This window comes from Pyxicephalus adspersus, chromosome 6 (genome assembly GCF_032062135.1).
Source record: "Pyxicephalus adspersus chromosome 6, UCB_Pads_2.0, whole genome shotgun sequence".
Taxonomy (NCBI): domain Eukaryota; kingdom Metazoa; phylum Chordata; class Amphibia; order Anura; family Pyxicephalidae; genus Pyxicephalus; species Pyxicephalus adspersus.
In genome coordinates, this window is record NC_092863.1 from 9,325,379 (window position 1) to 9,339,491 (window position 14,113).

General features: G+C 35.9%; 1 protein-coding gene across 1 annotated transcript in view; it reads right to left on the reverse strand.

Moving 5' to 3' along the window:
- The window catches only part of CDH4 (cadherin 4), a 382,192-nt gene extending 368,680 nt beyond the window's left edge, over window positions 1–13,512 (reverse strand). The window contains exons 1-2 of the mRNA XM_072413664.1: window positions 13,446–13,512; window positions 12,385–12,534 (exon numbers count right to left, since the gene is read on the reverse strand). Of these exons, the coding sequence (XP_072269765.1) occupies window positions 12,385–12,534; window positions 13,446–13,512 (217 nt within the window). The remainder of the gene's footprint in view (window positions 1–12,384; window positions 12,535–13,445) is intronic.
- Between the last annotated feature and the right edge of the window lie 601 nt (window positions 13,513–14,113).

The window sequence follows — 14,113 nt, forward strand, 5'->3', positions numbered from 1 at the left end:
AAGAAACAGGGAAGGCAAAATATAAGCAGAATTGTCTTAATATTCAATTATGTTTTAATGAATATATAACTGTATTTATTGGTTATTTTTCCCTTGCCTGGAGTTTAGATAATACGTTGCCCTATTTTGCCCTAAGCCCCTTCCATGGTTCTTCAAACTTTGTTTATAATATAAATCCAATTTAGAAACATCAGTTGACTAGGGTTCTTTTTTAACGTACAATAAACAAGGATTGGGTTCAGTCACTCAAATAATTAGTTAAATGCAAATATCAATTAATCCCTTCATTTAGTTCATGCTAGCTGAAATAAATACATTCACACAGGACACAGTCCAACTTATAAAGCTATTTAAAATATTCAATCTCATACCCACAGTGCATTACTTCTATTAGAAAATTAACAAACTCACCAAGTGCACAGTCACATTAATATATTTACATACTCTTATGAATAAATGATTATTCACCCACCCGGGACAAATGACCAGTCATAAATCAAAGCACACAAGTGGTACACTCTACCATCAATTCATTCATATAGGTAGCACTGGCCCTGTTATCATTAATTCATTTACCCATGCTATGCTGATGTAGCCACAATTTCCCCAACACAGAAAACAGACCAATTCACCCTTCTTGTGCAGGTAACTGTAAAAATTCCACAGTGGAATAGCTGAACTTCCAAAGATTAAGAAAAAAAGACTCATATAACCGGTAAACAAATATAGTTTATGCACAAGATTTGCCAAAGTTCTTTGCCTGAATGTTTCCTGATGTTCTAAATTTTGAAGAGTTATGTAGGGTTTTAAAAAATTGCTAACATGTTTCTAAAACTGGAGAACAAAAAGGGGAGGAGCAAAAATTCAATTCTCCATTTTTTTAAATCTGCCCCTTGGACATTCAGGGAAGATCAAGTAACCAAGTCTAAGAGATTCTAAAAAAAATATTTTCAAAAGGCCTTGTCACTTTGGTCACTTCTACCTGATGCCCAGCTGTCAACAGGGAACATTGTAAAGTACAAATCCCTGGACATCAAAGATTCTAAATACACCATACTAAGCACATAAAACATAACTTTACTGGATAGGATACAGATCTTCTAGCTGAGCTAAAAGCAGAAGTGGCAGAGGACAGTGGGTTTAAATGGTTGAGCGGGAACTTTTACTGAAAGCTCTCACTTGCCATAAATGGGCCGAGTGACAGGGTCTCTTTAAATCTACAAATAAATCTAGAAACTTTTCCTGTAGATTTTTTTTGACAATAATCCATAAAATGTCATTTAAACTTGTTTCACATAAATAAAAAAATGTAACTGACATATAGGGGCCCTTTAAACAAGTTTTCCATTTTTTACAGATAAATAAAACCTTGAGCGTGCTTTGAATGGGTATACCACTCATGCACCCTGTGCATTCATAAATCAGTTCATCAAATGCAGACTGTCCTCCATTCACTCACCATGCACAGACAAGCATTAATATTTTAATTAATTCTCCCAGGCTTTACTTTTGATTATCTCTCTGTCCAGTTCCCACTCATTAATTATCCATTTGCTCAGTGAGTCCTTTCATTAATAAATTCATAAAACTAATGCATTGTGTATCATGGAGCTAATTAATCCACTAATTCTACCAGTGCAGAATCTTAATAATTAATGTATATTATTTCATCCAGTGTTTGCTGCTATTAATTAATCCAGTGAATGCCCATTCTGCTAATCCATCCAGTGTGTAATTGTATTAATCTGATTATTTTTTCAGTGAGTAATCACATTAATTAATCCTTAAATACATCCAGTGCGTAATCCAATGATCCGCTAAAGGAGCTGCACGTAATCCAATAACCGGTCCTATTAATTATTGCAGCATGGACATGCAATAGAAGCCTTAGCTCAACAGAAAATAGATTTTGCTATCTTCAAGAAGATAGCAAAATTTAGAAAATCTGTAAAAACAAAACCCATTAAGATTTATGCTTCTCTATGCATCAACAAGATAAAATTCCATATTAGTTGCATAGATACATGGCTTTATACATTTAACCCAGAACTGCAAAGCTTTTCTTTCTTTGTTTTGTTTTTTAGAAGATTAGAACCACTGTTGGATTTTTATTGATATTTGTAATTTAACATAGGGAGGTTTGTGGTTACTTTGCAAATCCTTTTGTAGAATAGGGAGGCCTAAAACCTCTATTAGGCTTTTACTATTATCCTATTGCTAAAGTATACGTGTACACACTTCTACTAATAAACACCGACAGTAACATTTATTACAACTACCACAAACGTTTACCCCTTTTATCATTTTATTTTGTGACGTCATAAGCACTTCATTCACAATGTTGTTTTGCTGGAGAATTTCTTCACTTGTTTTCTTCCAAGTCAGCACATAAGTTTAAATTTAACCAAGGGAAGCCACTGCAGCAATAAATGTATTGCAATGTTTCTAATCTCTCCCCATTCTTAAAATTACCCCCAAAGTTTTGGCTGGAGTTAAATTGGTTGTATAGCCAAACATATGTACTTTGACCCTACCCTAGATAGTAAAAAAAGAGAGAACAGTAAAATGTGTACATGTGTATGTGTTATATCATAGCTTATACAATTAAGACAACAAATGATAACATTCAGGAGAGGGCATGGAGCAGCAGGTAGACAAACACTTTGTCAAGAATTCTCCTTATTCTTAGAAATGTGAAACAACCTATATAGCAACACATGTGTAAAGACCAGATCTATGCAAAAATCAGAACCCCTATTAGTTCTGCTGGAGGAAAGTCTAAAATACTTCTCATCAGAGCAATTCCTGCAAGTTGAAGCACAAGCGCTATAATCCTTCAAACAAATCAAACTACTTGTAAGCGACAAGTCAAATACATAGGGGCACAGATGTCTTGGATTAACTTTACAACTCTGTATATTGAAAATATAATATCTTTTTTTTATTGCATATTACGACGCTGATCAAATTGAAAATAAGGAAACAAGTTTTCTTGTACAAAGGTTCAACTTTGAACCATTTGTAGGTAGCAAGGGTTCTGCGGCTTCTCCTAAGTGGCTACACCAAAAACCACTATGACCGTCTAGTAACACTAAATGTCCATGCCAGGGTTGGAGGCATTTACTTTCCTTTTCTATGCTGGAACAGTCATTAAGGTGAATTTATGAATATATTTGTTAATGATCGATGTACTGTTAATGACCAACAAATCAGGGAGTTGCAACCATATACATGATGGTAACAGAGTTCTTCCTTTCCAGATGCAGGAAATATTCAGACAACGTAGAGGATTTACACACATGTGAAACAAAGAATTGCAGTAATGGCTTGGACGTTAATCCCTACAATCAGCAGGTGATTTGAACTTGAATGACAGCTACGCCTTTAAAACTAACCTTGACGGCTGATCCTCAGATCCAAAAATAACCTGTTACCTTTCATGCCTCGCAAAAAAAGCTTTTATCTCCTTTCCCTGTGATGGACTGATTGGCACAATTGCAAGTTTTAAAAGGTAATTAATCAGGCACCAGCTAAGCATAGGGTTTATGGCCTGGGGACCCAGCAGGAAGGAAGAGTCCTTTGAAATGTGACACTGTTTCCATCCTGCGGATCATCAAAATAATGTAGTTTATTTTTTGCATTATCTATTTGGCCACTGTGGTGAAGTCTGCCCCAGTCTATAAAGTATTTTACAAACAGGTCCTTTTACTCCTTTACCTTTCAGATCTCAAGAGTAAAGGGATTTATCGTAGATTGCTCACCAGAATGTTCTGTTTTGTTCTGATCCCATAGCATAGAAAGGAGTTCTGTTTAATATAGCAACATATAATAGCATCTGTGGTTTCAAACCCTGTTTTTCCATCCAACAAAACTGATTTGGGAGAGACCTCCAGTGGTGGTTCTAGATAAAGTAATTGCTAGCTTTTCAGTCCTGCTGTGAAACCTCTGCAGTATTGTGCTATCCTTTTATTCCCTGAAACTGAAATATGTTTTACTTAATGTAATGCTTACTCAACAGTGAGCCGCAGGAGAGAGTAGTACAGAGAACATAGATTTGCATTTTAGTATCCTAGCTTTTAAAGATTACAGGGTTTGGGGGAAGATGAATCTTACCTCCTCCCCAGTGCATGCCGCAGAGGTCAGTCAGTCCTCCAGCCTTTAGAGGCACTGTGCACATTGTGTTTTATTCCAGGGGAAGAGGGAGAAGGTACACATTTCAGGCTAAAGGGCAGCAGTAAGCCAAATTCTGAACATTTCCACCAGCTCCTACTATGAAACCCTTCTAATGTGGAAGCCATTTTCTAGATGCCCAACATCCAAACGTATTTTTACCTCATTTTTTTATAAAAATACAACAGCACTATTCATCTCCCCTCCTTTCTAAACAATAATATTATTTTGAACTTGCAATCTTTATATCAGGTTGAAACTAAGAACGAAACTAGTAGATTAATATAAATATATATATATATATATATATATATATATATATATATATTCAAACTTTTCCAGCTGTCTAGAGACTACAGCACTGCCACTGCTTTGTTAGTGAGTTCCCATTTATTGTAGGCCCATTTGTCATCCAGGAGTTAATTACAGAGTAATAAATGGCTCCTACAGGACTGCTCTATGTTTTTAGGATGTTAGAGAGCTGACTCAGGGAAATATGAGAAACCACAATGTATAGCTTGAAAGAATACACCCTCTCATACCCCAATCACTGCATAACAGGTCCTGCTGTGCTATTAAGCAAAACACGATTTACCTAACTATAGATAAATAACCAGTTCAACCTACTAAGTAATACTATAAATGCTCAGCCTCAGCATGTACAAGCTTTCTACACAGCTAAACATTATCTAAAAGATAATTCTGCCCTATTTTCTTTTCTTTTTTACATAAGATAAACCAGGTGAAACAAAATGTCAGGTATGATACAAAAGGATTACAATCTGTAAACTATTTAGTGGAAAACTGTGGACTGTTTATGGGAGCATTTTTTCTAAATTTTATATCTGCATGGAGTTCAGCTCTGAGCACATTTCTTACCCCACATCAATTTCTATATCCACAATTTCTTCAAAGCGTCACTCCTTACCCTCTTTCCTAGTATGGTACAAAGTATTTTATTTAAAATTATCTAAGCTCTCATAATGTAATGTTTTAACCATTTTCTGCTGCATGAACTTTGTTGTTAGACACAACAATAAAGAAAAAAGGGAGCATGGATACATGCATTGGATGGGCATTTAAATATATTAGCATTGTAAGAAAAGTAGAGGTTTTTAACTAAAACAAACACATGGAAAGATACAACTAGTAATGGATGTATTTGCATACATTTTTAAGAGAGAAAATATTCCAAACCAAAGGTAAGCAAGATTTAAGTATGTTTATTTAATTTGACAATGCACAAAAAAAAAACTGTTAAGACACACAAAAAATATTCAAGCAAATTCTAGTTAAGCAGCTTACTGAACAAAACTAAAGCAAACCTAAAGTCTGCATGTCAGTCTCTCTGACAAAAGCATGCTCTGAACATGCTGCCCTCCTTCACTGTATAATTATATAGACAAATATTAATATCCAGAATGAGACAGCTCCCTGGACTTTCCTGGTAAAAAGCAAAATGTAAGCTAAAAAGACTTACCCATATAGTGTCTGCAAGAGCTATCAACATTTGTAACACCAACAGTGCTTGTGGGAATTGTATGTATGGCTAATTCTTCATTTGTTAAAACTTGGCTAATTCAGAATATACAGTAAATTGTTTACATAAACTCATTGGAGGGGGAAAATGAAAGTGATATTTTTTTAAAGAATGGGACTACTCATAGAAAAAATAAAAATATATTATTAGTTCTACTACACAGGGGAACATACACCTACAAACTTTTTTATTAGGGCATCCTACCTGAAGGTAAACTTTTGCTGTGTTCAATACAACATAGTTGTTTTTACTGTGAAAAGGGTAATTTTGCAAACATCAAATTCATAGAACTCACTCATCCAAACAGTTACACCTTCCAGAGTAGGCCAGGTAGTGGATGCAGGAATAGATGGGTTCACAAGATATGCCCAAGGTTGTAAATGAAGATTATTTGGCCATAACTCTTATGCCCAAGGTCCAGAAGTGGTTAATATTTGAATATATGATCAGACTAATAATATAGCAAGGCCAAAGCCTGCTCCACACAGATGCTAGAATGAACAGCTGAAGGTTTTGCTTACACACACACTGTACACAGTTCATCAATTCTGTTTCATGTCTTTGGCTGTCTGGTGTTTGAACTGAAATTTTCTAGTGTTTCTGCTGAGAGAGCAGTACTTGTCAGGGAGAGGCCGCAGGAAAAAAGGAAAATGGATTTCGAGGCAGCACTGAACTGTTGATAGTATGAAAAAGGTCACTGGAAAATGAGGTTATTGTCACAAGGATTGGAGAGTTTGTCTGCACTTGTGAACTGATTAGGACAACTAAGTTCAGTGACAGAAAGAACTATGATTAGGATGGTTGTGACCAAACCAAATAAATCTCAAATCTTTGTCACTCCAAATCAAAACATCCTTACTGGTCAAACATAGGACTAGTTATATTATCTATTTTCTAACTTCTATGCATATAAAGATAAACCCTGATATTGGATTGGGTGGGCATACATGCAGTTATAGTACCCCAGCTAATATATGATGGTTGCGGCCAATATGACTTTATATTAATTTTGCAGACAGCAAATCTTCAGTGAAACTTTGCATTTTAAATCAGACAAGAACTTTCTAAGTGCATTTACACAAAACACTTTATAACACAGAACACATACACATAATTTTTTTTGGAAAGCAGCCTCAGACTAGGTAACAAAGTATGTTACCTGCCAGCATGCCAAACAGAAAAGCTCCTGTCTTGTGTTTAAAAGCAGTGATCACTCTGCAGAGATCCAACACACCCCCTGCTGAGTGAGGCATATTTCTCAGCAATCATCAAGACTCATGCTCCCTTTTGATTGATGAGCTGTTCCACTGACAAAGCATGCTATTGTGTGCACCCATACCTAACTGCACCTTTTGTTCATAAAATGCACTTAAAACCCCATAATAACCTATACAGTTGTTGGGTGTAAAAAGTTAAACACACTTTCAGCTGCTTAGGTTTATTTACAGTGATGTTTGTTGTTCCATGTCTCACAAAATTTAAAACAATAGATAGCTTTGTTAGATGCAACATTGTGTACTACAGACACAGCCACAGAATATCAGTAGCATCTAGGGGCCACATAGGATCAAAACATATTGTAGATCATTTTCAAAAGAACCACAGCAAAATTTAGAATCTGGAGTATATGAACCCGTTACAAACAACCATTGTTTATTAGCCACCATGGGCACATGTAGATGCACAGGGGGGATTTTAAAGGGTGGAGACTGAATCAGTAAATTTAAGATGTCATGTCCATCAATTAACTGGACAACTAAGGAAATATTGAAGTTCTTTTGCATTTGTTATGTCACTAGTGCCTGAGAGAATTCACTAACCTCTGGCTAAGCCCATAAAATGGCTGTCTCTGCGACAGGCTTTTATCTGTTTAAATGAACTGTATCCTCTTCAATTCTTTTCACAGGGAAGTGTTTCTCGATATTCTAGCTCAGGAAGAAGAGTTATCCCTCATTACCCCAATATGCGGCTTTTTCCCCACCCTAAACATAAAGAAAGAACGACTCTCCACTGGACTGTGTCATAGGATAAGGAAGCTTCATCAAGACGCAGGAATCAGATCACACCGTGTGTCATACATTATACCAAACGTGCTATAAAGAGGGTGATATGACACAGCTAGATACACATAATTCTCTATGATATACTGGTGGCACCATACCATGAAAAATACTCATTCTCAGTGAGAATACAGAGGAAATATGGATTTATCAGGGCTGCTTTGATGTGGAACTGACTTCAGTTTAAGACTGAAATCAAGACATAGAATCCAGTAATATGGGAGCAATGGTAAAAGCTTTATACCTGTGATTTGTGTTTACTTTTTTGATGCAATATCCTAAATAAATGTATAAAAATTCTAAAATGCCTTGCCTTCAATAGGTGATGATCAAGTGAGAGTGCTGTAAATGATGCTTGAGTGAACTAGACAAATAGATGAACGATCATCACTGTACCCTTCTCTTCCAACATTTGACAACAATCTCAGGATGCAGCTAGTAGAGGGTGCACATCAGGTTAGTGGGTTCTCTGTGCTTACTATTAAGACAAGAAGGGGGAGCCTATTGAGGTCTATTTTGTGTTAAGCGTCTCTATAACCCAATACTGTATGTACCACTCATTAGGATGTCGGTCTGAGAAAAAACATCACTATTCTATGCATGAAAGAATGGAATTAGCTGAAAATCAGATGGACATTTTGGGATGATTCAAGAGCCATTTAGCCAGCCTTCACTGCCTCTAAATAGTAGACTTTGGTACAATAACTTCCACATAAAGTTGTTTCTTTTTATTACCAATACAATCAAATATACACGCCATTAAAATGTGCATTCATAGTTCATAATCCTCTCTGCTATTACCCTGCCATTGTTCACTACAATTTTCTCTGTTATGGCGCAATTATAAATAATATGAGGTGAGAACCAATAACTATGCTTTCAAATATATTTATGTTGAAAACTGTGAATAGGCTTATCTAATGTCTGGGTTTTCTATGTGAATTAAATAAGCCATTTAATAGTTACTACTTTCAATAGTATGCTGCAGCTCTCCTCTCAGCCACACAGGAGGGTGGATTTACCCTCTCCAGTGAAATATCCATTAGTTTATTATGTACTGTGACAGTACCTGTCTGCCACATTGCCCTCTTGGGACAAAAAGGGTCCTTAGCATTTCAGAGGTTACATACGGAAAAAGGGCAATCCTCTAATCTAGGCAAGTATGTCTCAAAAATAAGATATAAAGCTGCATGCACCTACAAAGAAATACAGGCTGAACTTTTATGAAATGGCTATAAAATGTTTAAGCCGAGACACACATAATTTAAAGTATTTATGTCTATTGCTGTGAATGAATTTACCTTTGTTAATAATTATTTGGTTATTTTCCTATTGTATACAGTGGCAGTCAACATGGACAAGTGACAGGATCTGTTTCTTTAAAAAAACAGAGACTCAGTCTGTTTAGGCAAATAAAAACTTTACTCTGGGACATTCATAAAAAAGTGGACAGGCTAAAAATGAACACTTTCTAGCACTGCTGCAAAATGTTAAATGTAGCAATTTGATCCCAATGTAGTTACACTTCAAATCATTTTCACACAAGAGATGAATTAGCAGGCTGTCATGGAATCCTGCAATTTGTAGACCCAAAGCCGTTACGTAACCACATGCTAATTTTTATTGAATGACAGTTTTTAGACTTTTTAAGCAGATGAGTTCATCCCACCTTGGCTTGGTTTGGCCAAGGGTGTGTGTGGAGGTTATGATTACCCCAGAGACACCCTGGTTTGATTTAGCTGAAAAAGAAAATATCAGACAAGGATCTTCTTGTCAAAGGTCTTTTGGCAGTGGAGCTTATATCGGTATAGTAGGACAAGGGATGTGTTGCTCATAACAACCAAATTGTAGCAGTCACAATTCATTATCTACTGCCTTAGATAACATGAAAAAAATGATCATCATGAACAATTTTACTACTTTGTGTTTTTTTACAGCTTTTATGGATGAGCCCGTGTGTGTGCAATTCCTGTATTCAGGAAAACAAAACACTAAACTCAGCACTGTGGTCCTCTGAGATTTGGTCCATTTGCTAAAACATATGCTCCTCTTGTCTCCACAGACAAATTATGTTTAAAAAAACAACCTAAAACAAAAAAAAACTCACCCATTAATTTTGGGGCTGGACTTTGTACAATATACCTAATTTCCAGTCATGAACAATTTTAAAGTCATGAATAAGAACAATTAATAATGTACACCGTTAGGCATATTTGACAGCACTGCATAAAGAGCAATGCATTCACAAAATTAATTATATACATATTTCTATATTTTATAAATAAAGAATAAAAAATGCTTAATGACGACACTTGTCTGAACAATACTGGTAAGTGCCAGAAAACCATGTAAGGCTAAGGTAGCAAATCTTAGCGGTTGACATTTTAAAGAATGACTCTAGGCAAACATCTGAATACACAGTGCTCAGTCTTACTCACTAAAGATCTAGCATTCTTTTCAGTCAGGTAAAGTCTATGCACCCCTGCCAGACAAAAAACATGTCCTGGACCTTTCTGAAACTATACTGGTATGATAAGTGATTGGTAGGAATTATTGTTATGCTTTTTCCTTCTGTCAGGAAACTCACATGTGTTGTATGAACAGTACTATGCAACGCAACAGACCTCAACAAACTCACTGGGCTACCCAATCCCTTCCCACTCTTTTAGTTGTCTGTAAAATATGTTTAATTACTTTTTTAAATGACAACTGGACTATGTGTGTTTTTGTATGAACATGGGATTTTGAACTAATTTAAACTATAATCAGGGTATATGCAGAGTTTTTTTCCACTGCATTTGGCTTCATCAGGACTTGGTAGTAAGCTTTTGAATAGCCCCACGTACAGTTACCAAATATTTTTATGGAGAATGCAACAGATGGCTTGCTACAACAGGGCTACTGGTCACTGGCCCTCAAGTGTATTCTGCACAGAAATAAATAGAATGTGTTTTCCAGAGGGAGTCACCACCAAGATCCATAAGTATCATTGGGAGATCCTCATATTATAGGCAGAATAGAAGGCTCAATGGGATAAAAAAAATCCTGGCAATCTCCACCTAACATTAATAACAATGACTTCAAAAGAAATAAAATAACGCATCAGAAATGACAGCCAGTCATGACAGACAAGTGAGGAGGTCAGATTAATAACTAAATTTGGAAAATTGTGTTCCACCTACAATTTGCCATCTTGTTTTTTCTGGTATCACTTTCTGGATTTTTACCATGCCCTGTTCTGAAATGAACAGAGGGTATGTACATCCCAGATTCCCCTGATAAGGTATTCTTTAGTGACACCAAGATTGGGTTTACTACTAGGCAAGGTAGTTGCTAGGTTGGAGGCGCAAACAATTCCCTTTCTCTTAACAGTCATTGACCACCCTTTTTTTTCTATCAACACCAGACATACAGTCATTTTACCTGTTATATAGGTAATTATGTGTGAACAAATATACTAAAACAAGAAAAGGTTTGTTTAAAAAAATGTAAAGGGGTTCATTTGAAAATGAAAGGGGTTCATTTAGGTATACAAAAATTGTGTCTACAGGGTCAAGTGCTGAAAATCCAACCCCCAGAAACACTATGAACTTACTACATGGCGATCAATACATCAAATTCCCTTTGGATTTCCATTGATAAACATTATTTAAGTTTAATATTTTTGGGTTCCAAATGGCCAATGCACCAAGGATAACTATTTTTTGCTGTTGACATTGAGAAGATACACCATACAAAACAGAACATAAAATAAAATGTTCTAGGGAAGAGTTGTTGCAAATGTACCTGTCTGATGAAAACAGCAAAAACAGTGGAGACAACAAAGAGGCCCAAAATCTTACCTTTATGGTATCAGTCTTGGTGTATCAGCCAAGACTTTGATGAAATGTCACAATGCCAAAAATGTAGTCTTGGCTAACCTACAACATATCATTTGAGCTATTTGCTCATCTCTTCTATTTGTTTTTGTGCTGTTGAGTTCAGAAAACAGTAAGTGGCAGTCATTATGTAGGCAGTGAGTGCAATAAAACATGCTAAATTGAAACTGCAGAGAAAAAGCACAGCGTGGACCCCTGTGTCTGCTCCTGCATGCTCCACTACAGAGATAGGCTAAAAAATACAGTTTGCTGTAAGGAGTTGTGGGAGGATTGTTCCTTCAAGATTTTATCATACATGGAAAGTAAAAAAAACAAAATGTCATTTGACTGCTACAAAGATAAATCCAAATCATCATCAATACATATTAGATGATATCTGGGAAATAAAGATCAATACTCCTGAAATATCATATATTAACCATTTCACTGAACATCTATAATATCTATTTAATGACATAGTCGAAAGATATCAGTCAGCAGGGTATACTACACTTTAAACAGTCTGGCAGAAAGATAATAAATACTAGCGGAGACACAAGATGCTGGGATCACGGGATGCATTGTGGAAGATTTGTATAGAGCAATGTTCAAACTGCTCCCATAAGAAACACACTCTGCCAGGGAAAATAAGGCACACAGAATGAATCATCCCTGGTACCAATTCATTTCATAAATTCTTCTGAAAGCAGAGTACAGTGCGGGCAGAAATCAGCAATGTGAGGGAAAGCGCACTTACCTTTTAGTAGTCTCTGTCCCTCTTGGATGTTTGGTGATACATGAGCAGTGTAGCCTTGTTCTGAGAAGCCTGGTGTACAACTGTGTTGTGCAGTACCATTCCCACTGTATGCCTGTAGGGCGAGGAACACAACAGTCAACCAGATGGAACCTATATTTCCATGAACATACGGTATGTGAAGTTTTATAATTATAACCTTTGTCTGAAAGTAACATATGAGGTGGCTTTACTTTTTTTTTATTTTATTATGATATATATTTCTATAAAATCTGATGTGTATTTTAGACAATGCAAGAAGCACATACTTAGATGACACAAATACTGTATAACAATGCACAATATGTAAATGTAACAAGCACATTTTAATTTGTTTAAAAACAACCCATAAAATATTGTTTTGTTTTTTTTAAAGTAACAAAGTGCTAAAATAAACAAAACAAGTGAAATACTCTTTATTACATGCTTCGTTCCTTATTAACCTAGAAATCCTTATAACCTATATGCTTCCTTGTAACCTATGGGGCGATCTTGCTAGCTGCAGCTCTCCATGGTGCTGAAACTCTACTTTAAACCGTGTTGTGGTTGAGGCTGACATCAACCTATACATGCATTGTAAATAAGGATGTCAAGGGCTTGCCTGTAACCTGAAGTGTTGAAAGGAAAAATATTGTGGTGGTTGAAAAAGAAGCAGGGGATTAGGTAAGTATAAATGTCCTTACTAAGGTCCCAATAGACCCTAAAGAGTACTTCCAAACTGGAGATGGAGGTAGCCCCACTTCAAGATGGCAGGTCCAAGCCTGACTTCAGGCGCTGCAGTCAGTATCTACATAATTTAGATAGCTGGCCTGTAGAAACTCTCTTTTTTTTTCTCTTATATTTTTCTTTATATTCCATGATAACTGATCCGTCATATTGTTGGAAATTATAGCTTCAATTAGGAGAAACCTAACAAATAATGAATAAAATCCCAGACCTTGTTTGGGCTTATCCACAAAGATTCACTTAATTACATCCCCACAGCTTTCTTAAAAAATGAAAATCATGAAGAACAGAAAGCTGACTGAGGAATTCTTCTTTTTTAGGAAGATTTTCTCTTAGTGTCTGATCATTGGGACCAGATACAACCATAAAGACTTGACAGTGTTTTTTATCCTCTTCAGGTTTCCAATAAAACCTGACAAAAATGTTTTGTATAGAGAAGTAATTTAGCAATATTATTGGCTAACCTACAACATATCATTTGAGCTATTTGCTCATCTCTTCTATTTGTTTTTGTGCTGTTGAGTTCAGAAAACAGTAAGTGGCAGTCATTATGTAGGCAGTGAGTGCAATAAAACATGCTAAATTGAAACTGCAGAGAAAAAGCACAGCGTGGACCCCTGTGTCTGCTCCTGCATGCTCCACTACAGAGATAGGCTAAAAAATACAGTTTGCTGTAAGGAGTTGTGGGAGGATTGTTCCTTCAAGATTTTATCATACATGGGAAGTAAAAAAAACAAAATGTCATTTGACTGCTACAAAAATAAATCCAAATCATCATCAATACATATTAGATGATATCTGGGAAATAAAGATCAATACTCCTGAAATATCATATATTAACCATTTCACTGAACATCTATAATATCTATTTAATGACATAGTCGAAAGATATCAGTCAGCAGGGTATACTACACTTTAAACAGTCTGGCAGAAAGATAATAAATACTAGCGGAGACACAAGATGCTG